Below are 27,999 nucleotides of genomic sequence, written 5' to 3' on the forward strand. Positions count from 1 at the left end.
ACCATATCAAAATCATCACTGATGAATTCTTATCATCAGGATGCCCATCGAGAACACTGCAGTGATGCCAAAGTGACATTTCCAAAGGGCCAATTCATGGAACACCGTTTGCAGGATCTTAATCCTGGTATAAGGAAGAAAGTGTTCCATTTGGAAAAAAAAAAAAAAAGTGTAAGAAATAATGGGTCAAAGCAAGTTACAAAGGCTCTCCCAGGAGATCTTCTGAAAGCTGTTATTTGAATACGTTAATGAGTGAAGAAGCTGCCAGGGTAACTGGGGGAAGGGTCCTTACCCTGAGCAATCTCCACCCAGACCCAGCTTTCCCGGTTTCCGGGCAGTGACTCTGGAACTGTGTGCCATCGGACACCTGTTTGGGGAGCAGTGCTCCACAGAAATGTTTAAGGAAGAAATTCTGTCCTGAAGCTACTTAAAACAATCGCCTTATTAATTAGCACTAGCATACTGGAAGCTCTTCAACAAAATAGCTCTATTTTTCAAAAAATATGGAAAAAAACGAGAAATGCGTCCCATGGCAATTTCCCCTCCTACTGGTCTGAAAAGAAATTATCTGCTCTTCGTGTCTAAGTGACTCCTTAGATACGTTCCTCTTCGTTTTCAAATTACTGCCAGAAAGCTCTGCGTTTGATCACACCTATCACAGACCAGTTACAGACAGAAGAAAAATATGTAATTTATGCTTCGAAACATGCCCTTTATTTTAAAAATTTTAATAAAAACATCAATCTCCTAATAACCTTTGTCATCTGGAGGAACTCGGCGCAGGTAAGTGGCTCCTCCTGGGGAAGCCGGCAAAGCGGCGTGCTGCTCATTTCTTCCAGAATGGCATCAATGCGAAACTCCATCAGATCGTTGACTCTGTCAAGCAGCAATTCCAGGTCCTCTTTGGAAAAAATAAAAGTGAATACAAAGGATGAAGCACTTTTCTTTTTTCAAAAAAAAAAAAAAAAATGTACACGGCCAAACCGCCGTGGTGAAATCAGGATTACGGTCACTGGGGACCGCTGGGTCTCTCTTGGTTTTCTCACACTGTCCTTCCTCGAACTGGTTTCCCGGCTCTGGCTCTCTCGACCTGCCTCTCTCTGACTCAAGACTTCAAGGACTGGCTCGAATGCATCTCCCTCAGGAGGCTTCCTGTGACTCTGCACATATTCGAATTGCCCCCTCCTCCTGCGCTGGCACTGACCCCTGAGCATCCTTCTAGCTGTACGTGCGCCATATTGCCTACTCATCTACTCATGTATCTCTTCTTCTTCTAGAATTCCTCCTTGTCATCCTTGCTTGTTCAACACAGCTCTGCACCTATTCCTCAGGAGGTATTCAACAGATAATTCTCTGTTAAGATTTTGTTTTTAAGTAATCTCTACACCCAACATGGAGCTTGAACTCACAACCCCGGGATCAAGAGTCACATGCTCCACCAACTGAGCCAGCCAGGCGCCCCAACAGATATTACTGAAGTGAAACAATTCCCTCGGTTTTTCTTTTACTGTTAGTATCATAAGGTACATTTTTTTTAAGTTGTGCTGAAGTAATATTGAACACTAAGTTCCATAGACAGAAAGGTCAATTCCAGAGGAAATTAACACTTTTACATCAAAAGTAGGAATGATGGTTAATAAAGCTCTATCTAAGGGATAATATGGTTTTCAACGGATACCACAGAGTAAATTCTCTTTTCTTCTGATACGGTTTTCATCTAGGAAATGAAGTTAAAATTGAATACAGGCAAGTCCATGTCATATACTCATGATGTATCAAAGATGTAAAATGTTCCCTTAAATAAATACCTTTACTTCCTATAGAATAAGGCCTTAAAAGTTTTCAACCATTTCTAAGTTAATATCAAGATACCAAAAAGTTTTGCCTGGTAAGCTTATTTCCAACTAGAAGAGAGCCAACACTTTTAGGTAAGCATGAATGCTCAATAAAATTCTTTACTGTTTCTGATTCTATAAAGCTTCTTCGAGGACATCTGTGAGCCACCCCATCCCCCAAGATGTCCACATCCTAATCCCCTTCAAATGCTACCTGATATGGCAAAGGGGACTTTGCAGATGTGATCAAGTTAAGTATCTTGAGATGTAGAAACTGTCCTAAATTATCTAGGTGGGAATTATCTACACTAGGTGGGAGCAGTGTAGCCATAAGAGTCCTTATAAGAGGAAAGAAGGAGAGTCAAAGTCCATGGAAACAGAGAAACAGAGAGAAGGAGATTTAAGAATACTATGTTACTGGCTTTGAAGATGGAGTGACCATGAGCCAAAGGATGTAGGTGACCTCTGGAAACTGGAAAGGATTCTCTCCCCCAAAGCCTCCAGAAGGAACTATCTGTGCTGATACCTTGATTTTTAACTCCCTAAGAGTCATCTTGGACTTCTGACATCCATCTCAGATCCTTCATGTAAATCGCAAAAAGAAAACAGAATGCGAGAACTAAGGAGAGCTTCTTTAGAAGCTAGCTCCTGTCCCAGGTAACATAATAATAAGACATCCAAATGCAAACATTCTAATCCTAATATTCTCTAGGGAGAATAGTACTAAAGTATAGCTTGGTAGAGCCTGTTCTAATTTGGTTGTGATAACTCTTATTATGAAGTTTTTATACCTTTTATTAAATATCTCCTTCTAGAATGTTAGCCTATTTCCTCCTGTTTTAGTTCCCAGGGAGCTGTATTTTGGAAAGAATATTGTTTTGGAGGCAAGGAAACTGGGTTCTAAACTCACCCTTACTGCTTACATCTATATCACATTAGCAGTCACCCAGCATCTCTGGATCACAGTTTTCCAACTTTAAATTGACCATCTTATTGAAAGTCGAATGTCCAATAGTAAGTATGATTTTTAAATGCAGTTAATCTCTGGGAGATAAAATTAAATAGTGAATTTCCAGGAAATTAATGAGTTCATGTATTTTGGTAAAATTCCCTAAGGAACAGCTTAAGAATAACGGTCTCACTTCATTATTTATACTCCAGTATCTAGAAGAAATTACACAATAGACGTTAAGAACGCAGCCTTTCAAAAATGAGAAATAATAACTATTCAGACAGACTTACTGATCTTCGCAAAAGTGTTTTTTAAGTACGTCTCAATGTTCAGTGACGTCCAGGTCAGTGCAGCCAAGCCAGGCTGGAGAGCTTCATCCACTTTAGCCAAATGAGGGACCATCAGTTGCTCTATGATGGGAGGCATTTTTGACTTCACTCTCTGGTATTCGGCCAGCATCATCTGCAATGAAATGGAGGTCAAATGATCAATGAATATCACACTTCTACTATCTCATTTTTTTCTTATCCAAAAGGATGGCTTTTAGTTAAAGTCCAGCTGTAGGGCTCCAACAGTAGCCTGGCAGGTAGAGTGGCCAAAACAACACAAGAATGGGAGAGGCAAAATCTCTCCCTAAATACAAATTCCTAATCCAATGAAATACAGCTGAGAGAAATTAAGAGTAGGAGTTTCTCACCCCTTCCCCTGCCCAAAAAGGGGAGAAAAGTTCTAAGGTCAAGTGACTTTCTAGACCAGGTTACCAGTGACTTAGTCTGTGCATCACTAAGCTCATTCATTCAACTTTGTATGCTGGCACCACCCACTTCCTGCTCCTCTGGGCAATTCCTGTGGACCATACTCATCACCCAAAATGCTGGGGTCACCAGAAATCTGCCTCAGCCCAAAGGAAACAAAAGCAAAAATGAACCATTGGGACCTCATCAAAGTAAAAAGTTTCTGCACAGTGAAGGAAACAATCAGCAAAACTAAAAGGCAAACAACAGGATGGGAAAAGATATTTGCAAATGACGTATCGGATAAAGAGTTAGTATCCAAAAGCTATAAAGAACTTATCAAACTGAACACCCAAAAAACAAATAATCCAGTGAAGAAATGGGCAAAAGACATGAAGAGACACTTTTCCAAAGAAGGCATCCAGATGGCTAACAGGCACATGAAAAAATGCTCCACATCACTCATCATCAGGGAAATACAAATCAAAACCACAATGAGATACCACCTCACACCAATCAGAATGGCTTAATTAACAACTCAGGTAACAATAGATGTCAATGAGGATGTGGAAAGAGGATCTCTTTTGCACTGCTGGGGGGAATGCAAACTGGTACAGCCACTCTGGAAAACAGTATGAAGGTTCCTCAAAAAGTTAAAAATAGAACTACCCTACGACCCACGAATTGCACTACTAGGTATTTATCCAAAGGATACAGGTGTGCTGTTTCGAAGGGGCAGAGGCACCCCAATGTTTATAGCAGCATTATCAACAATAGTGGAAGTATAGAAAGAGCCCAAATGTCTATTGACAGATGAATGGATAAAGAAGATGTGGTATATATACACAATGGAATATTACTTGGCAACCAAAAAAGAGTGAAATCTTGCCATGGATGGAACTAGAGTGAATTATGCTAAGCGAAATTAGTCAATCAGAGAAAGACAAATATCATACGACTTCCCTCATGTGAAATTTAAGATACAAAACAGATCAACATAAGGGAAGGGAGGCAAAAATAATATAAAAACAGGGAAGGGGACAAACCATAAGAGACTCCTAAATATAGAGAACAAACTGAGGGTTGCTGGAGGGGTTGTGGGTGGGGGGGATGGGCTAAATGGGTAAGTTAAGGGGCATTAAGAAGACACTTGTTGGAATGAGCACTTGATCGCTTCTCGGCCTTTTGGCTAAGATCAAGTGTGGAATGAGCACTTGAAGTTATATGTAGGGGATGAGTCACTGGCTTCTACTTCTGAAATCATGATTGCACCATATGCTAACTAACTTGGATGTAAATTCTAAAAAAGAAAAAAGAAAAGAAATCTGCCTCAGCCCATTGCTGGAATCATAAGCCAAATCTTTTTTTTTTTTTTTTTAAGGTATCTATATATTTTTGAGAGAGACAGAGACAGTGTAAGAGGGGGAGGGCGGAGAAAGAGGGAGGAGACAGAATCCCAAGCAGGCTCCACGCTCAGCGCAGAGCCTGATGCAGGGCTCGAACTCACAAAACCATGAGACTGTGACCTGGGCGGAAACCAAGAGTCAGACACGTAACCAACTAAGCCACCCAGGAGCCCCACGCCAAGTCTTGATGTAAGACCCAAAGCATATAAGGAGTCAGGAACCAGCGTTGATCCCACCAAATGTCATGGCTTTAGGTATCATCTGTATGCCAAAGACAACTAAATTCGCATCTCAGCCCAGATCTCACTCCTCAAATCCAGAATCAAACAAGGCCTAAGCCTATTCAATATCTCCAATTGAATATATAAAAGACATTTCAAAGTAACATGTCCAAAACTGAAAGTTTGTTCTTCCCCAAAACCTTCTCTGCCCACAGCATTCTCCATCTCAGCTGACGGTGGCTTCTGTCTGTCTCTCCCGCCCACAGGCAATCCATCAGGATGTCTTGTTTGTTCCACATTCAAGAGATCCTATATCTGACCTGTTTACCATATGCAGTGCTACCACTATCGATGACTCTCCTCTAAATTACTGTAACGGTCTACCGTTGTCTCCCTGCTTCCACTAATGCCCCGTACAGTCTGTGCCCAATTTAGCAGCAAGAATGACCCTTTCAAAATGTAAATCAGCCTGGGTAATACCTCTGCTTACATAGCCACATGCCTTCCCATCTCATTCAGGAATACAAGTTCTTATGTTGGTCTACAAAGATCTACCCAGTCTGGTCCCCATTACTTCTTTGATCTCATCTCTAATCATTCTTCTCATCCCTTCCCTACTCTTGCCCTACTGTCATCCTTGCTGGTCCCTAGCCTCAGGCCCTTTGTATCCCCTTCAAATAATTACTTGAATGCCATCTTCTCAATGCGGCCTGTCCTGCATACCTACTTAATATTGTAAACCATCACCAAAAACCACCCAAACATTTTATCCTGTGTCCTGCTCCATTTTTTCCCATAGTGCCTATCACGTTCTAATAAACTATGTAATTTATCTATTTAGAATGTTCATTGCTTATTTTCAGTCTTACCCAACTAGAATATAAGGACAAGAGTTTCTATAGAAAATTCTCTTCAAGAATTTTGTCTGCTTTGTCCAATGCACCTGAAAGAGTACCTGGCATATAGGAGGTGATCCATCAATATTTCCCTAATTTATTAATTAGTTGTTATCAGAAGGAGTGCTTGTGATTACAAACTCGTGGATTCTGTCCTACAATGAAATTTACCTGTTGTATAATATTGAACTGTGTCAGTATTCTGTTCATATATTACCATTTGATAAAATTTGTTTAATGTTTATCTTTTATTTTTGAGAGAGAGAGAGAGAGAGAGAGACAGAGTGCAGGGGAGGGACAGAGAGAGAGGGAGACACAGAACTTGAGGCAGGCTCCAGGCTCTGAGCTGTCAGCACAGACCCCAATGTGTAGCTTGAACTCACGGACCAGTCCGTAAGATCATGACCTGAGCCGAAGTCGGACACTTAACTGAGTAAGCCACCCAGGTGCCCCATACATTACCATTTTAAATAAGACTAAAAGTACTTGCAGCCTACCTTTTTTCATAATGTTAGTATTAATAATAATTAATTATAAGAAAGTAAATTTAATGTACTTCTTAAATACAATTGTTTTTAAGATCATATTTGTAATGTGCATGTTGATATTAGTTTGTCATTAGATCAACGTTTACCCAAATGTTTTCCCTGAACTACTAGCCCTAAGAGATTCTATAAGGAAAAGTGGTCCCTGGATGAATAAGCTTGGAAACCACTGTATACATGATCCCCCTTCTTGGAAAGTCACAATTAAAATTAATAATTCTGCAAAAACTACAAGAAAGAAGTAAGAAACCCAACGGACTTTGTGAATTTTGTTAAACCCAACATTTCCCAAATGGACCACATCATCCTTTCTTCATACAATACTTTTCTGCAATTTCTCTATATCCTTTCAATTTCCATGAAAACCACTTTGAAAAAGCCTATGTTGGATGGTTCTATTAGCAGCTACTTATACATTTCCTCAATCAATTATCCACGGCTTATCTATTTTCAATGCCCATCACTTATTCTACCTGGAAAGCAAATCAGCAGACCTTCTACCTCTCACCTTAATCCTTTAACCCCATGAGATATTATTCATTTTATAGATAACAAACTGAGGCTTCAAAGGGTAAAAACAATTTGCCCAAAGATAATGATTTGTATCCAGATCAAACTGGTTTTAGAATCCATTCTCATAACTATTAGTCTATGTGGGCTCATTTCTTTCCTGTTTGAACTACACTCCAAGGAACAGAAGAAGAAAACAAGCTCTCAGCATAACTGTGGGAACCTGCGAGCTCTGTTAAATATTCAGCACGATAACTCTGCAACATCTGAGGTGGTCCTCCAACCTACCGAAATATCTGCTCTTACCAGTTACTCATGTTGCACACTTGTCCTCTTCTGTCAGACCCATTAACATTGGGGCAACCCGTAGCCTTCTACTCCACTTTATCTACATTCTCTTCCTTGGAGATCTCATCCAAGACAATAACATTGAATACCAACTATATTTTAAGTTTATCTATTTTTTTTATTAATCTCTACACCAAATGTGGGGCTTGAACTCATGACCCCAAGATCAAGAGTTGCGTGCTCTTCCCACTGAGCCAGCCAGGTGCCCCTAAATGCCAACTATATTCTTAAAATTCTCAAAAATAAAAAAATAAATTTAAAAATAAATTTAATAAAAATAAAACTCTCAAAACTATGCCTTCCACTTTGACTCCTCCACTCTACTCCAGACTTACATATCTATCTGCATGGATAATACTTCCACTTAGATCTCTCAAAATCATCTTCTACTTCAGATGGACATTATTGATTTCCTCCTGCAGTTAGTTTTGACGATAGTTTTATCGTAAAAACTATCATGCCTTTCGCTCCCACTTGAATTCTTGCAATGTCTTCCTGGTGCCTTCAGACTTATAACCTGGGTTTACATGATCGGTGATGAGCTGGCCTCCACCTTCCCTACAGTCACATTCCTTCTCAATCTCCACCTCAGTCATCCTGAGCACTTGCTATCCCTCAATAGTGACATACCACCAGATTTTTTTTTTTTTTTAATGCAAACTGGGCCTAGCCAGAAAGAGGAAAAAATTAAAGTACCATACCTTCATGTTACTGAAGTTCTTTTTGTATACATCCCGTTTCTGGAACAGGGCAGCCGCCAATGGGGACACTTCCAGACCCATCTGTGACATGCACTCTGTCTCTCTAAATAAGGTTAATATCTGCGGGTCAAAGTTTACAAACAATTCCCCCGTGCCTGGAGCCTTCACCAATAAAGATGCCTCAAGTCCTATGTGAATTTCTTCAATCTGTGTCAAGAGATCAACATTTTTACTATTAGAAATTTCAGTGCCTCGACAGGGGGTCTAGCTCAGTCATTTCTGGGAATGATGACCAGTAAGTGTTCTTCCTTGGATTTGAGCTGCTCAAACCAAAGACGACACTCTTCTTCCAAGGTCACTTTCAGAAAAGTGCCTTCGAGCTCTTGGTAGTGATGCTGTGCAGTCAATCTGACAAAATGCCTGGGTCATGACCCTCTCACACCCAACAGGTAAGTGGACACTGCAGAGGCTTCTCAAAACCTGTTTAGCTCCCCGATACCGTCGTGCCCAACTCATTATTCTTCCTAATAAAAGTTTTATTCAACCCACTAAATTCAGTTTTAGTTATCTAAAGAAACTATGAATACCACCATGGAGACCTCTCTGTTATTGGCTCAGGCACCAAGAGCTAAACCAGGAAAATGGGCTAGCATTTTAGGGGGCCTGTAAGGCTGAATTTCATCCTCTGAGATACTTCCCATCAGTCTGCAAAGACATACAAGAGTGAGTAGGGTATGAAATACAATTTGATGAACCTAGGATAACCAAAGAAAATTTAAGATTTCGCTTTACAGAGACATACTAATGTTTAGCGACACATCAAGGAAGTTAATGGATTCGAAAAAAGTCAGAAATCCTAATCGACTAGGTAAAAGAACCAATAAACGGGATCTTCTTTCTCTCTTAGGAGTTTGTAAATTAAATAAAAATGAGCTTCTGTTACCTGCCTTATAATTTTTTTCAAAATCAATCATTATTTTTCTTCATGGACATATTATACTCTTTGACTGATTACCTACATTCAACCAAACCTGTCTTATGAAATACCCACAAATCCAACTTTCTACAGGAATAAAATGCTAGCAGAGGGTTTCCTCTTGACCTGGCAACGAAGACGTCTTTGAAGGGCACACATGTAGAGACTCACTTGCTGAAGCCATGCCCTGTGGTAGAGAACTTCAAACTCCAGGAGGACTTTGGCCACCCTGTTGTAACAGCGAATCACAGGCTTGGCTTCAGCTGTCTGTAGCACAGCCGGGTGCTCCTGGAAAAGCTGCATTGGTTGCTGAATCCTCTGGAAGAGCTGTCGGGCCCACAAAATCTTCCCAGCAATGGGAGGCTGATCTCGACCCAAAGGAGGATCGCATTTCTGCTTCGTATACAGCTTGGAGATCATATCGACGTCAGCCCCATAGTTTTCAAGAATACGCCGATATTTGTCATCAATACCAAGATTAGGTATATTCAACCTGAAAAAAAACAAAAAGTGAATGGTTTGAATGAATGGGAAGATACCTAGCAATCTCCTTTATTAAGATTTATTTTCGGGGCACCTGGGTGGCTCAGTCAGCTGAGCGTCTCTGGATCTCAGCTCAGGTCATGATCTCATGGTTCATGAGTTTGACCCCCCACATCAGGCTCTGCATTGACAGTGCAGAGCCTGCTTGGGATTCTTGCTCTCTCGGCCCCTCCCCCACTTGCACACTCTCTCTGTCTCTCTCCCTCAAAATAAATAAATAAACTTTAAAAAAAAAAAAAAAGGTTCATTTTAAAACCTATGGCAAAGGAGGGGTCCCTAGCTGACTCAGTCAGTTGAGCATCTGACTCTTGATTTTAGCTCAGGCCATGATCCCAGGGTCATGGGATCGAGCCCCACATCAGGCTCTGTAATGATACTGCAGAGCCTGCTTGGGATTCTCTATCTCCCTCTCTCTCTGCCCCTCCCCCGCTCACTCTTTTTTTTCCTCTCTCTCTCTCTCTCTCAAAATAAATAAATAAACATTTTTTTAAAAACATACAGTAATGGAAAAAAATGAGATATTTGGTTGGCATATTTAAAAAATCAGAATAGTATCAATCCATCCATTATCTCAATAAAGTGGCTTTAAATAATAGTATTGGGATGCCTGACTGGCTCAGTAGAGCATGTGACTCTTGATCTCAGGGTCACAAGTTCAAGCCCCACATTGGGCATAGAGTTTACTTAAAAAAAAAAAAAAAATAGTATAAATCCTTAAAATCTAAGCAAAACCATTAACCTGGTAAGAATTTTTTTTAATTACTTAAACATTAAGTAATATTATGATAGACAATCTCATGGTAGTTCAAAGCTAACAGGAAATAAAACAAACTCTTAACATCTGAAGAACTTAAAAACTCTGACCTTGTTATGCAGACTGTCGAGAAAGGATTTTAATTAATAATAACAAAATAAGCTAAACTGTGTTCATATGGCCCCAGTTTTAGAAGACAGAATAGAATCTGTTTCAAATTTTTACCTTTCAAATTTCTTTAACATACTTAGAGCTTGATTTGTGTTCTGAATCTTTTCAAATGTAACATCCATGAACTTCTGCAAGTCGTTCTGAAATAGAGTAAAGTCTGATTGTAAACAGTGAATTCTCATTGGAAAAGTCCTCTTTCCTTTAATTTTTTTAGAGTACACATTCTTTAGTTTCAGATGTACAACATGTTGATTGAACCAGCACTCACCACATAGGTGTGGCCCACCGGCTGTCACCATAAGTTATTATAATATTATTGATTTTTAAAAGTCCTGTTTAGCAACAAGACAGAAGAGTTCCCCATTCTCTACGAGCACATATAATATAGGAAAAAGCATAACAGAAAATTTAGTCCTCCCCTGAGCTTGAAAGATAAATGCCCAGAAGCCATAACAAAGAGGGTCTTGAAAGCCAGGGCAATCACAGGAGCTGGCACGAAGTCAGGCTTGGGTCAGATACAGGGCCTGGGGGGCAGGAAGTGGGGTTTTATCTCAATGTGGGTAGAGAAGCTGTGGGGTCCTAACACTCTCAACAGATCGCTGTGGAAAGCCACAGCCCTTGAAATGCAGCAATAATTCTGTCCACAAGGAGGGAAAGCAGCATGGGGGCTTGCCATCTGCCCAGAGTCATGAATGGATGAACCAGGCCCCCTGAATCAGGATCCCGCACCTCCTCTGTAAAGGGCCAGACAGTAACTTTTTTCAGCTTTGTGGGGCATAGGTCTCTTTCACAACCACTCACCTATCACCATATGCAGAGGCAGCCATAAACAATCCATAAGCAAAGATGCAGGGAGGGTTTGGCCCTTGGGCATAGTTTGCTGATCCCTGCCCTAGAGCAAATGAAATCCTATGTCTGCACCACACCTAAAAGAGGCATCTGAGTTTAAACTACACATGAGATGGGGGGTGGGGGAGGGGCAGTGTCTAACCCAAGAAATTAATATAACAGCTAGTCTGCAATAGCGAACCCACTGGGGCCCCAGCAGAAGAAATGCCAAACTACTCTGTAGAAACACTTCCAGAGCCCAGGAACATAAAACCACTACGGAAAAAGAGATTAGTAAGTAATTCCTAAGAATTTCAAAAGGAATGACTTAAATACCAAACTTTGAAGAAATACCTCTTTCATTAAGCCCTCAGATCGATTTTCCAAAATGATTTTCATGATGAGTTGTCCTGAGAACCTCACATATCTTACACTATCGTACAATTTTATGTAAAAAAAAAAAAAAAAAAATCGCACCAAAAAATGAAGCACATGATTTATTCTTGGTCATTCTAAGATTTAGTACAGTTGTCATTACAATCTAAATTGAGTTCATTAAAGACAAAAAAAATATTTCATTATTTTCTATCTCATGCTTCAAGGTAAAGGTGCAACCAATTCTTCTCAATTTTACCAGACGAAAATTTTGAGCCTCTACAATTCTAAAGGGATCATTAACTTACACAAAACTGGGAAGCCAGTTGCATATGCACTGAGAATTAGTACCAAGATGAGCTTGACTGTACACAAATCATTTGGCAAGACCAGATGGAAATATCCAGGACACCACTGGAAACACTGAACACTTAAAGAAACATTGCTACCTGGGGGGGCTCCCTACCCCATTCAGCAAAGTCCCAAAGCTGAAGGATCACTACACCTATCACAATACATTCTTGCTCTCAATACTTCTCACTACTCCTACTAAAACTATATATATATATGTGTGTGTATATATATATATATATATATATATATATATATATACACACACATACATATATACATATATATAAATACATACATATATACATATATATACACACACACATATACCATTTTACATATGTTATATACTACACGTATATTAAATGGCGCTATTTCTTCTGCAAAAACCACATCTTAGGATTGAGAAATTGTCCTGCACTAAATAGTACAGTTAGCCTAACTAAATAAACGTTCAAATGTTGTCACTACATTAAAAAAAAAAAAAAAAAAAAAAAACAACTGTGTATAAACCATGCACAACCAGAATATTTGCAATGCCTCCATTACCTCCCTAGAACTACAGACAGCAGCTTTACTGAGCCCTAACATTTGCACCTGGTTTTCCTTGCTTTCCTACCCTGTGGCTTCACAAAGGCCTATGCTAAGCTCTTTATGAATATTTAAGACCTTGAATTAGTCTTCTTTTCTCTCTTCCTTAGGCCCATTCTGTGAGTCTTATGGAATCTGGCCATGGAATCTTCATACTAGTCCTCTTACAAGTTCTGGGCTCTCAGGTCCTTCTCAGTCTTCTCTTGCCTCAGCTTGACATCTCAACAGCTGGTCCTTTGCTAAATACTGCCTTCCTCTGCCTGCTAGGCTCTGCCTGCCAGACTTCTAATGGCTCACCTGGTTCCAAGGCATTCGCTCTCTGACCTGTTAACACCAGCATGAACCCAGGATTCCAGGCTCTGATCCCCTGGACACAACCCTGATCAAAATCACTCATGTACTGCCACCCCCCCCCCCACCACCACCCATGCCCTCCAGTCTTTATCTTGGAGACACCAGTTACTGGTCCCCTCTATCTCTTATCTCCAAGGCTCATCACCTCTGTCCCCGACTCTAACCAGAGCTGTAGGAAAGTCAGTATTTTCATCCTGATTTTATAGAGACAAGAGCTGAATTCAGTGAGAGTGGGTGAGTAATTTAAAGGAGAAAGGCAGGGTCTCCTGAGTGCTTCAGTCAGTTGAGTGTCTGACTCTTGATTTTGGCTCCAGTCATGATCCCAGGATCATGGGATCAAGCCCCTCATCAGGCTCCACACTGAGCATGGAGTCTGCTTGGGATTCTCTCTCTCCCCCTCTGCCCCTCTCCCCTGCTCACATTCTCTCTCTCTCTCTCTCTCAAATAAAAAAATTAAAATTAAAAAATAATAATAATAAATTAAGAAGAAAGGGGCTGGTTAAGAAAAAGAGAATGGAGGGGCACCTGGCTGGCTTAGTCAGTAGAGCATGTGACTCTTGATCTCAGAGCTGTGAGTTCGAGCCCCACATTGGGTGTAGAGATTACTTAAAAATAAAAATCTTGGCAAACCATAAGAGAACAAACTGAGGGTTGATGGTGGGGGCGGGGAGTGGAAATGGGTGATGGGCACTGAGGAGGGAACTTGTTGGGATGAGCACCGGGTGTCGTAAGTGATGAATCATAGGAATCTATTCCCGAAGCCAAGAACACACTGTATATACTGTATGTTAGCTAACTTGACAATAAATTATATTTTTTTTAAAAATCTTAATCTTGGCATGTTAAAAAAATATATGTACCTTGAAACCATATGGAGAAATAAAGATCTCAATAAAGGCAAATACACGAGCAATTATAAAAATAAATAATAAATAAATAAATCTTTTAAAACAATAGAAAGAGACAAAGAAGTCAAAGGAAAAATTGGTCATTCAACCAAAGAAACAAGTAGACCACGTGGGTCTGAGGTGTAAGATGAGATAAACAATAGTGTTGAATTAAAAAAAAATTATGAGAATAGGCACTAGTAATCTACAACTAATGCTTTAAAGCCAGCCTGTAGGGCATTTATAAAATTATATTCTTGGTATTATATAAAGTAAGCACAGTCTTGAAAAGGTTTCCCCACTCCTCTGGTGTCCCCCACCCATGTCTGTTCTAGCATCAGCCTCCTCTCCAAAGCCTCCTCTCTGAAGCTCCACCAGTCCCAGCCAAGCAGAAGACAGGGGTATTCTCCTAGGCTCACGTCCTACCCTCACGGGTCGCCGCAATTATCAAATCCTACCTGTGTTCCAGGCCTGTCCTGTAAGTTGCCCTGGGACTTCTTTGGAATATGTCTTTTTATCTTTGAATCCTCACTTCCGGGCACGGTATCGGAATATTACATTTTTAGAGTTGGTCATTTTAGCCACTCTTTGCCCTTCCTTAAATAAGGTACTCATTATTCTAACATATATGTGCTTGTATTTCAACCATATCACACGTCTGCCGCTGGCTGTGAGCTCTGAGGGCAAATCTACTTGATTTACTTCTGCCTTTATAACCCACAGCAACGAAGCATAGTTGTTAATTGATACACAGTAGATGCTGGTTTAATTGCAGTAAATCGAGTTCTTAGGAATTGCTTACCCACGCACTAATTTGGCAAACATTCCTTCCGCTCTCTGCAGTTAGGTAAGGCGCCCTGGAGACACAAAGGGGAACGGACGCAAGCCCCGCCCTCGGGGTGTTCACCGTCCGCTTCTGTCCACCCCCACACAAGCTACTAAAGCGCCGTGTGATCTGAAACCACTGGGAAGGGAAGCTGCAGCAGGGAATCAGCGCCACCACTGCCCATCGCTTCCCATCGGCCTCATGCCTAGCTGGCCCCCAAACAAGGTCACTGCATAAATTACCACAGGCACTATATCTTCCCATCAACCGAAACATTTATTCTCGCGTAATAGTTAAAAACTTGACTGCTAGGGGCGCCTGGGTGGCGCAGTCGGTTAAGCGTCCGACTTCAGCCAGGTCACGATCTCGCGGTCCGTGAGTTCGAGCCCCGCGACGATCTCGCGGTCCAGGAGTTCGAGCCCCGCGTCAGGCTCTGGGCTGATGGCTCGGAGCCTGGAGCCTGTTTCCGATTCTGTGTCTCCCTCTCTCTCTGACCCTCCCCCGTTCATGCTCTCTCTCTGTCCCAAAAATAAATAAAAAACGTTGAAAAAAAAATTTAAAAAAAAAAAACAAACTTGACTGCTAGAGCCAGAATGCCTGGATTTAATCCCGACTCTCCCAGTTGTTATCCCTGTGATGATCAGATGATTAACACCCATAAAGTGCTCAGGACAGTACCCAACATATGGAATTAGCTCATTTTGTTAGGATTCCTTTTTACCATTGGACCCACCCTTCAGAGCTCTTTTTCCTTGAAATGCACGAATTGACTTCGAAACAGAACTTTTGGGAAAGAAGTAACAGAATGGTCATTTTCCTTTTCAAATCAGAAAGGCATACACTTCGGACTTCACTAGGATGAAAAGAAGTCTGAATATGAAACTTCGGTAGACACCGATGGGGTCATCTCCCCCTCACCCTCCTTGATTCTTCTCTGATAACACTCACAGCCCGCTCCCCCCGCTCCAAGAGACCCAGACCCCCCATATGGGCTGGAAGTCAAGATGGCTGGTCAGTGCGGGGGCGGGAGGGGAGGGGAAAGGAAGAGAGAAGTGGGCTGCAGACCAAGAGGGGTCCAGGTGCTGAGTGGGTCCTGGCACCACTGTTTCTAAAGCCAGCTGCAACCCTGGCTTTGCAATCTGGCAGACAGTTGGTCGTAATCATTGCTATAAAGTAACAAACAAACAGAAACAAATTTCTATATTCTAATAACTCCACATTTCAACAGGAGATGAAAGTTAATTTTCTAAGAACTAAGATGGAAGGCATGAAAAAGTATGATTACAGATCATTATCCAAAGCTATATTTATGACCCTTTAATCCATGAAAAAGAGCCTTCAATTATTAATGTGAAATCACAAAATGCAGGCCGAGGTTGCGATCGGTCACCTCTATGATGAAGCCGCCTCTCCCTTCTGAATGGTTAATGATTAGCAACAGCATCATACAGAAGGGAAAAAATAAACACACGGCTGTCAACAGGAATTTTATTATACAACTTACATGAAGGTCATTAGTCTGCTTGCAAAACTCTTCATAATCCTGGTCAAAATCCATTTTCCTCTGGTCTAAGAAATTATATTCCTTTTTCTTTATGGTGGCAACAATACTCTGAAATGTTATGAAAGAAATAAGACATTGTCTCAACATTCTCACAATACTCAATTAAATAGGACCTTTAAATGTAGAACCTGTATAATCATCTTTCAAAAATCAACTTAAAAGGAGCCTTATTTCTTTAATTATTCACATGGCTTAATGCTTATCAGGGGCAATAGAATCTTGCCAAGTGCATTCAGAGAAATCACTTAGAAAGCATTTTCATGAGGTTTTACATATTCCTGAAGAAAAATATAAAATAAAACCATAGCTGAAAAGCAGGAGAGGTGTTTTCTCTAAAAATTTCTCTGGGGTGCCTGGGTGGCTCAGTCAGTTGAGCGTCTGACTTCAGTTCAGGTCATGATCTCATGGCTTGTAAGTTCGAGCCCCACGTCTGGCTCTGTGCTGAGAGCTCAGAGCCTGGAGCCTGCTTTGAATTCTGTCTCTCTCTCTCTCTCTCTCTCTCTCTCTCTCTCTGCCCCTCCCCCGCTTGTGCGCGCACGCGCGCGCTCTCTCTCTCTCTCAAAAATCAGTATAAACATTAAAGAAAATTCCTTTTTAATTTCTTACTAATGATATCTGAATTTTTTTAAAAAGTCCAGAGTAGAATTATTAAAACGTTTTTCACTGAAAAGTTTAAGTCTTCTCAGAAAATAAATAGCCGTAACAGAACACAACCAACCTAGGAAGAAAATAGTTGTAGCATCTACAGATGAAAAACTACCTTCTAAGCCTCACATGTCTTAAATAAAACATCAAACCGCAATCTGCCATTTCAAGAATCTCCAGAATTAACTGCTTCCTCCTACCCTGCAAAGCTACAGTCTGTGACTATGAAAGTACAAATCAGGCAACTCGTCTCCTTGAGAATACTATTATCCTAAGGTTTGTTTGCTCAGAATAATGAGCTATAATGCTCTATGATCGTTCTTAACCAGGTACTAAGCCATTCTCAAACTCAGGTGCCCACATTGTTGACACAGGCATATAATTTTTATGAAGAAAGTTGGGCCTCCTTCCATCACCTCCTCTTCAAAGTCATTTCCATTTAAACATCAATTCACATCTCTCAATAGACAAGTGTATAAAATGCAGAACTCCTTGAATCAAGTTTACTAACTAAAACAACCTACTCTTTCATGCTGTATAACTACAAAATTAGCTCTATGTAGACACTATATGCATATGGTGCCATCCATCATGTTATGAGCATTGAAAAGCTGCATTACTACATTTTAATGTGGCAAGAAAGAAACAAACAAACAAACAAACAAAGAAACAAAGATTTGGGGTCCTTAGAAAATTCTATGTTTGGATTTAATGGTCACTTAAGAGTATTAAGCTGACAAACATTAATCATGACCTTCAACCAACTAATCCAACTCAACCTAGTAAACCATTTACTTGACGGGTATTTATTGTGCACCTATTACAGGCTAGTGAACTCTGAAAACCCAGGAAGGAGCTGAAAAAACAAATGTCCCTGCCCTCAAAGAACGTCCAGCCTCGGTGCGGGACGGGGTCAGAATCTATGTAAAGCACAAGTAAATGGACAGGATAATTTCACACAGTGAAAAAATGAGTAATGTGACATTGAGTGCTTGAGAAGAACAGAGATCAAGGAAAACCTAACCAAAAGGGTCATTTAAATGAAGATCTACAGGCCAAGAAAGAGTAGCCATGTGATGGTCCAGAGGCAGAACTTTCCAGGAAAAAAAAGCTCTATAAGCCCCAAGGTGGACTGAACTGAAATGACCTGCGTCCAGAGAACATCAAAGGAGAAGAGAAGCAGATGAGGAGACAGGAGGGGTGGACAGGACCTTGACAGCTACACAAGGAACCTCAGTTTCACTTCCATGGTCACCATTTTGAGCTTCTAAACTGGTACTAACACACAAAAACCTCACTAGATGCTTTCATGCACCATCTACATTTTAGCTCACTATCCTCTGGTACATCCATTTTAATCAGTATTTCACGTTAGATTTTTAGATTTCTCTTCCCAGTATTTTTATCAGGTTAGAACAGTCTTTATCTGCATTTAGATGTATAGCTCAACTTCTCCTTCAAAAATAAACTTTGACATATGCTCCAAAGTTATTTTTTCATTAAGAATAGAAAATAAATAAATTCCAAGCTGAAAAGTAAATGAATATATTCGGTCTTTGTCTTGCAAAACTGTCGGTTTCAGATATAGATTATCTACCCTGCAGATAACACCCAACCCACCTAAAATGTTTCCTGCTATATAAAAAAGGTCTTTTCTCTTACTCTCCTAAAATCTGGTCTACTCAGGAAATGAAAAAGATTCCTTATATTAGACTAAACTGTTAGAATACAAAAACTAACGTGTGGCAGTAGATTTTACGATTCTTTTCAAATTCAAGTACAAAAAAAAAAAAAAAAAATTAGCTTTTAATATCACTGTCCCCAAACAAGAAAAACTTAACTATATCAAGACTAAGAATTCAAAACCCATTTTGTTTGGAAATTGTTTTTCAAAACTCTTCAAAACATTATTAGATCGCTGTGCCTGCTTTAAAAACTAAGATTAGTTACACACCTACCCTTACAAGATAAAGCAGTTAAAAATCAAAATAATTAGAAACTGTTGGGCTAGGTGCGCCTGGGTGGCTCAGTCGGTTAAGCGTCCGACTTCGGCTCAGGTCATGATCTCGCGGCCCGTGAGTTCGAGCCCCGCGTCGGGCTCTGTGCTGCCAGCCTGGAGCCTGTTTCAGATTCTGTGTCTCCCTCTCTCTGCCCCTCCCCCGTTCATGCTCTGTCTCTCTCTGTCTCAAAAATAAATAAACATTAAAAAAAAATTAAAAAAAAAAGAAACTGTTGGGCTAAATTAAAATCTTTTATTTCGCTAAAATACGTCCCTTTTATTTTGCTAACATAGGTCCAAATAAAAAGATTAAATGCAGCCATAATCAGATGCACCCAGAACTCAGTGTCAGTTAGTGCCTGAAGCATAGTATATGTTTCATTAAATATTTCTTGCACGAATAAATGAAATAATACGTTATATTTAAACATTTTTCTTGTGCTAATGAAAATGCTCTTACTAATGATGATTAATTTTAGACTATTGGTAAGTCATTCTCATAATCACATACCTGAGAAGAACATATTAGCACCATTACACAATTCTCAAATAGATTTAATTTCTTTATTGTTCAAGGGTCATGAGCTTACATCTAACATTACAGATTATTTGAATCATTCTAAATATAAATACTTGTACGAGATATTAAAGTTTTAGTTACAGAAAAGGTAGGAAATTTAGTTTTAAAGGACAGAACCTCGGGGGCGCCTAGCTGGCTCCGTCAGTGGAGCGTGCAACTCTTGATCTTGGGGTTGTGAGTTCAAGTCCCACATTGGGTATAGACGTTACTTAAAAAAAAATAAAATCTTTAAACAAAAATGAAGTACAGACCTGGTATTTAGTGACCATGTCTTCCAGCCCCTCAATTTTAGAATCTTGCAGGACTGAGTATGTCCTGAAGGTTGTAAAGATATCTATTATCTTGGCAAGACGTCGGTGGAAAGTTTCAAATTTTCCAAAAATATACATCTCACTAAATTCAAATTGTTTCTCATTTGGATCTTGTTTAAGCTTTTGTTTTGTCTTGTGAAAGCAGCGCTGGTATTCCTTAAAATTAAAAACCAAAATATTAGAGAGGGAACATACCCCAGGTTATCAACCTTATTCTCTCACGTGGAAGAAGCTGTAAATTCAGGGTGGAACTTCAAACCCTGTCAGTGTCATGCCTTTGCGTGTGCCCATTCTTCAGCTGGCAATGTCATCATTTCCTAACTCCCAATCTAGCAAATTACTAATTATTCATGAGGCAACTCAAAGGCACAGCCTTTCCACTTGATCCCACTGTGTCAGCATTAGCCTAACTCGGTGTCTAACTCCCAATTCATCCTCAAGAAACTAAAGAAACTACCTCATCTTTGCATTTCTGGGACTGAGTGTGGCATCAGGACATCACAGGGCCCCAAAACAGCAGAACAAGTGCATAGACTTTGAGAGCAGATTTATCAACATTCAATTTTCTTCACAATAAAGAATTACTCTTTTACAAAAAGAATTACTTCTCAGCAATCAACAATGATAACTGCTACATGATTTAAGATGCATCAGCAAAAACCACATAAAAATAATAAAATATTATCTAAACGTGTTATTAAGCTGACCGTTACCTGCTTGAGTTTAATTGCAGATAGTATCTTTTCCACAACAACATCTTGCGGCTGGCTCCAGATGGACGCAGTTCCGTTGTTGGTAATGTAGGCTTTACATGCAGATATCATCTGATTCGTCACCTGGAATTTCCCAATAAAATGGTGCTAAGTACATAAAACAGCCATCACTCGTAAACTGAACTGGAGGGTCCTTGACTCCTCTACCTCTCAGGGTGTGCAATCTGTGACCTTGACACTAGGTTTCTTTTTTTCCATCACAGCCACGATCCAGCACTAACACTTTTTTTGCCCCAGCTCTTTTTTTGCCCCAGCTCCTTTATACAAATGACAAACAACAATTATTTATATTTCAGGTGTACAACATGATCCTTTATATTCATATGCAGAGTGAAATGATTACCATGATAAACACATGTACCACCTCACAGTTTACCCCTGTGGGTGTGTGTGTTGTGTGTGTGTGTGTGTTGAAAAGACGTCAGATCTGCTCTCTTACCAACTTTTGAGTACACAATACAAGTATTATTAACTATGGTAGCTATGCTGTGCGTTAGATTCCCCAGAATTTATTCATCTTATAACTGAGAGTTGTAGCATCTCCCTGTTGCCCACACTCCCCAGCCTCTGGCAACCACCCTTCTACTCTCTACTTCCATTTGTTCGTCTTTTTTCGATTCTAACATGTACTGTCAAAATCATCTGTGAAATCACAGAGTTGGAAGCGCTGTGGCCAATCAACAATTCAGGCCCCCTGGTTTATGCAGGATGAACATCTTGACCAACCAGGAGAGAATTCACTGCCCTGTCTGAAAGCTGTTGAGAGTTCCCCCAGTCTCCTTAGGTAGGCTGCTCTAACATGTAACTCACAGTCTCCAAGTGCCATGGAAAGGACTGTCCACCTGATCATTTCATGACACCAGGAGCTGTAGCAGAAATGTCAAAAAGGAGAAGAAGAGAAAAGAGTCAAGCTGACATCCGTAACCACTAATATTTTATCCATTCCTCCAAACTGCAAAAAAAAACTTCAGAATTTTCTTATGACTTTTTTATAATGTAAAAGGAAAACCAGATGACTATGTATGCATGGAATGGCATGATGTCTGGGACAGGCAGTGCAAAGGCTGCAGGAGAGTGTGGAACAAGATGGGTGTCGTGCAGACAGAACCTGGGCGACAGGGACTTGGGGGTCTGGTGTATAATTCTCTGTCCTTTGTACCCGTCTCAAAATTTCCATAATGAAAGCTAGTCCAAAATTAGATAAATGATGGTTTCACAATTTGGTTCAAAAACAAGCCTTGCGGATAATATGCATGAAGTCTGGAGCGATGATACAAATTGACTTTGGAGGCTCCTTCTCAGGTAATATCCCTCACGGCCCTCACATGTCCTTTTAACATGGGAAGAAGTGGAGCAAGAATCTCATGGATTCCCCTCCTTTCTCGACCTGAACTGCCTGACTGAGAGCAGAGAAAAGGGAGCCTCCTGTCCAGTTCTCAGGCTGGACGTACCCCTTCCCAAGAAGAACCATGCCTCCTACCATGCAAGCATTCACCACACAAGTCCTGATGAGGCAGAAATGCCTCTATTGTAGCACAACATTTAAAATTTTCACCTTGGTGATGAAAGTCATTTACTTCTTAGAGACTGCTCAAAATGGGGAAAGCAACAGTGCTCACCATAAACGCTTATGAGTTAGGACATACGGTTGAAACATCGTTATGTTTTTTGGCAGAATCATTATAATTGCTTTAGGATTACTGAAATGTTGCAAGTGGCTTTTATGACCATGATAACTGTTCTAATAACACCAAGTAAACAACTGTGGCATCAAATAAATTTGGAAAAGTGGCACATAAAATATAAAACAGGAGAAAGCCAGTTAAATATAGTTTTTCTTAATTAAAATTTACCCAAAAGGAATAAATAATGTGCTAAATAACATAGGGAAAGAAATTCCAAGAAGACTCTTTGTTAAAATTTTATTATATAAATAACACAATTATTGGGGTGCCTGGGTGGCTCAATCGGGTAAGTGTCCAACTTCGGCTCAGGTCATGATTTCGCAGTACATGAGTTCGAGCCCCGCATTGGGCTCTGTGCTGATAGCTCAGAGCCTGGAGCCTGCTTCGGATTCTGTGTGTCCCTCTCTCTCTGCCCCTCCCCCACTCATGCTCTGTCTCTCCCATCTCTCAAAAATGAATAAACATTTAAAAAAATTTTTTAATTAAAAAAATAGCCCAATTATTTATTATAATAATTATTTTGGGAAATAATGCTTTATGATTTGCAAGAATCAGCCTCACGAATACACTTAATTCTATATCTATTTACAGATTAAATTTTTTTTTAATTGTAGGATACACAGACATTGAATTGTGCCCATATGGTAATTTCTAATTATCAAAAAATCAACATTGCAAAAAAATACAAGTGACCATGGGATCTATGCTACGAACTTACCTTTACAAACAGAGACGTGATCTTCTCAGAGGTGTTATAGTAATGGGAAATACTATAGATCATTTTAATTGCATTTATAAGTGTAGGGATAGCATCAACCATGGATATCTAGAAGACACCACAAAAGTTTTCAGAGAAACAAATACCAAATTCAGCAAAATTCTGATAGTATAACCATTCAATCTTCATTAGAATAAAATTAGCTAAGAGATTTTTAGTTAAATTTTTAAAATATTATCTAACACTCCACATAGATGTATTTAAAGGTAATTTCATTTTTATTAGTCACATGCAGTTAATCAAATTTGTTTCGATGCAAGAAACATTAACTGTCTGTTAATGCCAAGGTTAACATTAATTTTGTAATCAATAAAAGCAGGCACTCCCTAAAGTTAAAAGATAAAACACCAACCGATAACTTTTCCAACACCTCTTTGAGTATCATCCAGAATGTCAATTACAATACTCAATGCAAACCGGAATACGCAAAAAAGATTCTAAAATATAATATTGCATATCCATCTCAGAGAGAGAGACAGATAGACAGACAGATAGATACAGATAGATATATACATATGTACAGTTGACCCTTGAACAATGAGGGGCCAGGCACACCAATCCCCATGTAGTTGAAAATTCATGCACAACTTTTGACTGCCCCCCAAAACTTAACTACTAATAGCCTACTGTTGACTGGAAGTCTTACCGATAATATAAACAGTTGATTAATACATATTTTGTATGTTTTATGTATTATATACTATATTTTTACAATAAAGTAAGCTAGAGAAAAGAAAATGGTAAGAAAGATAAAATATACTTTCAGCAATATACTGTATTTTTTGGAAAAAAACCTCATGTGTAAGTGGACGTACGCCGTCCAAACCCATGTTGCTCAAGGGTCAACTGTATACATATAAAATTTTCTTGAGACTAAAAGGAGGTTTCTAAGACTTTTCCAACAAACTTTAATATTAATGAACCAAACTCCATGCTCGATTCCGCCAGTGCAAAAGGTTTATCAGCAGACTAAGCAAGTAGATTTCTTCAACTCACAGGGTCACTACTGTACAAGGGGTCACAGCATTTTTCAAGTGTGTACAAATATTTGACATTGTCCTTCGCTTCATTAGCTGCATCAGTGATTCGAATATCCAGCTCCCGCCAAGTCTAAGCACAAGACAGGAAAGCAATTTTTATGCAATTATTATAAAGGAACTTCCAATATAACAGCTGCTAACAGCCACCACAGGTCCGTTGTGTCAGACTTCCAGTTTATCCTGTGCATCTCACATAAAACTGAATCCACAGGAGTGAGGGGTATGGCCACGTTGGAGAGCAATTCAAATTTTTTGGCCGAATGTTTAAAGGTATCTCTTTAAGGCCTTCCCTTATAAAATCTACTCGCTAACTAGGACAGAGCATCAAGAGGGCAGCACCTCCATTTGAACCCACACTTTCTCTCCTCCACTGGCTCCTGGATCCATTGTGCACCTCACTCCCATACTTTGTATGGTAAGAACCAAAGGAAGCCTCCAGCACACAGCGAGCAAGAAACTGAATCCTGCAATGACCTCATGAGCAACTTGGAGGCAGATCCTCCCCCCAGGTGAGCCTCAGATGAACCAACACTCTGACTGTGACCTCAGGAGAGATCCTGAGTCAGAGGCACCCAGCTGAGTTGCCCCTAAATTCCTGACACACAGCACACAGACTGGTATGTAATATATGTTTGCTGTGCTATGTTGCTAAGTGTTAGGGTAATTTGTTACAGGGGGATATAAAACGAATATACTAGGGCTAATATATATATATATATATATATATATATATATATATACACACACACACACACACACATATATATACACGCATATATATATATATATACACACACACACACACACATATATATATATATGTAAGTTTTTGTTATTACAACTCGTGGTTAGTCTGAATTCAAAATATATACATAATCGTGATGTTAAGCTACGTCTTAATTACATGCAATGCTCTCTAATAATACATATACATACATGTACACCAGCCAACAAATACTCTTAATTCAAAGGCAATGTCCACAGTACCCAGAATTATAAAAGGGCAAGATTATCCAGTCTTCAAGTTTTTTCATAAAGGTATAACAACATTTCTCTGTTCCTAGTTACTCTATGACATGAAAATACACACAGAGAATTTCCATTCCCGTTTCATAAAGCAGAAAGAAATGGCTGACAACCTTCAGAAGTTTAGACCTAGCAGCAGCAAGCATTGCCAAGACAGCCTTCACATCCGGGCCTTTTAATTGATCCAAAAGGTAGTTAAATTTGGACAGTCTTTTCTTCCAGTGCTCCAACTCTGCTCGGGGCCCGAGGTCATCCGCTTCCTTACGCAGCTGGTTGTTTTCAGCAAGGACCTGATAACGCACGGCAGAACTGTGAACCACTGAACGGGGCTGGCGGTGTGAAAGTTATACACTGGGAAATAAATCAATTATGCTTTCTGGATCATGATATATTTGTATTCATTTGCATGCTTCAAGTGACAGCCTTTTACTTGTATCCATTTTTAAAACTTCAACAAAAATTTAGTGAACATGCTCAAATTGAAAACTACTTATTTAACAAGTTCTAATGAGGGGCGCCTGGGTGGCTCAGTCGGCTAAGCGTCCGACTTCAGCTCAGGTCACGATCTCACGGTTCATGAGTTCGAGCCCCGCGTCGGGCTCTGGGCTAATGGCTCAGAGCCTGGAGCCTGCTTCCGATTCTGTGACTCCCTCTCTCTCTGCCCCTCCCCGGCTCATGCTCTGTCTCTCTCTGTCTCAAAAATAAATAAACATTAAAAAACATTTTTTTTAATAAAAAAATAAAAATTAAAAAAAATAAAAAGTTCTAATGAACTTTTGGAGGACCTGACCTCAGAACATTTCCTTGACTCTTCACTTACCGTATACCCTTAGAGCAATATAACCTTGGAAAGTCTGCATGCCTTAAGTTGGTTAACTTTCATTGTTAACTGTTGCTTAATTTTCATTACTTTTTGATTAAATGTCTGCCAACACTTCAGATTTTTCTGAAAATGTTTTTTTAACCTTTTTTTTTTTTTTTAAGTCTCGAGCTCCCTTTTAGAAGGCACACTGACTGGAAAACTCCTTGTACTTCTACAGAGATTCTCTGTAAAATACACCTTGAGAAAAAAGAAATTGACAAAGTGCAGTCTTCTTGTTACATTAAGTATTTAAAGTTACTTGCTTTCCTCTCTTCAAATTTTTTACTATCTCTTCTTAACTAATGACGATAAATGAAAACCACACTGAACTCCTCACCTTTTTAGGGACTCGTCAAATACTTAGGCAAATGGGAATGGCAAAAGATATACCGTCTTCCACTGACTAGTTCAGTAACGTAGCATCTGAAGCTGATGTTTGCTTTCTGAAAATTACCTGTTCTGTCTGTTTGATCCATACTCTCATACAAGCTTCTATTTTCTCCAGAGTCTCAGGGTTATGAGCTAGACTCAAGTAGTCTATCGGCTCCTTCAGGGTTTTCAGTTCAAATATGTCACACTTTTGAAGGCTCACCTAATTAAAATGAAAGTTAAACAATTAAGATGATGCTAACTTTATTTTTTTAATGTTGATTTATTTATTTTGAAAGAGAGAGAGAGGAAGGGACAGAGGGAGAGGGAGAGAGAATCCCAAGCAGGTTCCACACTGCCAGCATAGAGCCCGACACAGGGCTCCAACCCATGAACTGTGAGATCATGACCTGAGCTGAAATCAAGAGTTGGATGCTTAACCAACTGAGCCACCCAGGCACCCCATGATGATGCTAATTTTAAAACACACACACACACACACGTAAACACACACTTCTGGTTCATCCCCGGGGTCAGAAGGATCTTAAAATTTTCTCTAAACTACCCTGTTCCCTGAAGAAAGATCTCTGAAAGCATAGTGTGATACATAATGCTCAGTCCTCCCTGTGAACTAGAGATGACAGGGCAGATTTGGGGTCATAAAACAGAAAGAGTGAACTAAAGAGAGAGAGTCATAATATCGCAAATTTTGGGAATTAATAGGGAATTCAGAAATTAAAGAGTCAACTCACGAAACCAAAGAACATGGGGGAGCTTCAAGGTAATTGACTGGGGGAAGGGTAATTTCTAATGCATTACATTCTTTTTTTGAAACTAACCAGATGAAAAGATTCTCCTGTCCTTAACCAATAACATCCATATAGTTTGCAAGTTTAATGGCAAACACATGGATTCATTTTAGGGGAGGAAGGAGGAAGAGGATAGAGAAGGAGACATGTTGGATTTTGACTTGACAAAGAAACTCAGCACATTTCTGCACACAGGTAAATGGACCTCGATATTTGCTCAGGACATTTTCTCCTGGGAAAGTGCACCTGGCATTGTGAATGCCTAAATTCAGGTTTCAGGCCAATCCCACTTTAGCAACAACAGAGCTAGTACGTTTCTCTCAACTGGTTCAGAACCAGCAGGAAGGGGCGTGGTTATTTGACATCCTCAAATGCCCATATGGTCAAGGAGCCACAACACAAGGCCCAGGCCCTAAGGGCTTCTTGGTAACTGAGGTAAAACCAAAGAGTTCACTAGGAGATATGGCAGGTGAATGGTGCAGGCTGGGAGTGAAGGGCACCAGATGCTGAGTTCAGACCAGCAGAGAGAAGCCTATAGGGCGAGTCAGAGCACCTGCTACGAGGGCCTGCTGCAAGGGGACCCTGTAACCCCTGGATGGCCCCCTCAAGGTTTCTCGTTTCCTTCACTTGGCTTCCTAATAAAGCCCTGCCAGCTCTAACCTTACCTGATGGCCTCTGGCCCTGATGGCCTCTAACCTTAGCTGATGGCTCCCATGCCCACCGCTGCTCTATGGGGCTATGTCCCATCTACATG

The 27,999-nt window shown here is 40.0% G+C and overlaps 1 protein-coding gene across 2 annotated transcripts in view; it reads right to left on the bottom strand.

Moving 5' to 3' along the window:
- Positions 1–27,999, bottom strand: part of DNAH5 (dynein axonemal heavy chain 5) — a 283,307-nt gene that overhangs the window by 183,214 nt on the left and 72,094 nt on the right. For both annotated transcript variants that reach the window (XM_053906889.1, XM_053906888.1), the window contains exons 6-17: positions 26,522–26,659; positions 25,319–25,495; positions 24,136–24,249; positions 23,080–23,187; positions 20,617–20,739; positions 19,844–20,059; positions 16,309–16,416; positions 10,647–10,732; positions 9,296–9,617; positions 8,149–8,355; positions 3,078–3,249; positions 756–901 (exon numbers count right to left, since the gene is read on the bottom strand). In XM_053906889.1, the coding sequence (XP_053762864.1) occupies positions 756–901; positions 3,078–3,249; positions 8,149–8,355; positions 9,296–9,617; positions 10,647–10,732; positions 16,309–16,416; positions 19,844–20,059; positions 20,617–20,739; positions 23,080–23,187; positions 24,136–24,249; positions 25,319–25,495; positions 26,522–26,659 (1,917 nt within the window). The remainder of the gene's footprint in view (positions 1–755; positions 902–3,077; positions 3,250–8,148; positions 8,356–9,295; positions 9,618–10,646; positions 10,733–16,308; positions 16,417–19,843; positions 20,060–20,616; positions 20,740–23,079; positions 23,188–24,135; positions 24,250–25,318; positions 25,496–26,521; positions 26,660–27,999) is intronic.

This window comes from Panthera pardus, unplaced genomic scaffold (genome assembly GCF_024362965.1).
Source record: "Panthera pardus isolate Hobbes unplaced genomic scaffold, ASM2436296v1 HiC_scaffold_2, whole genome shotgun sequence".
Lineage (NCBI taxonomy): Eukaryota > Metazoa > Chordata > Mammalia > Carnivora > Felidae > Panthera > Panthera pardus.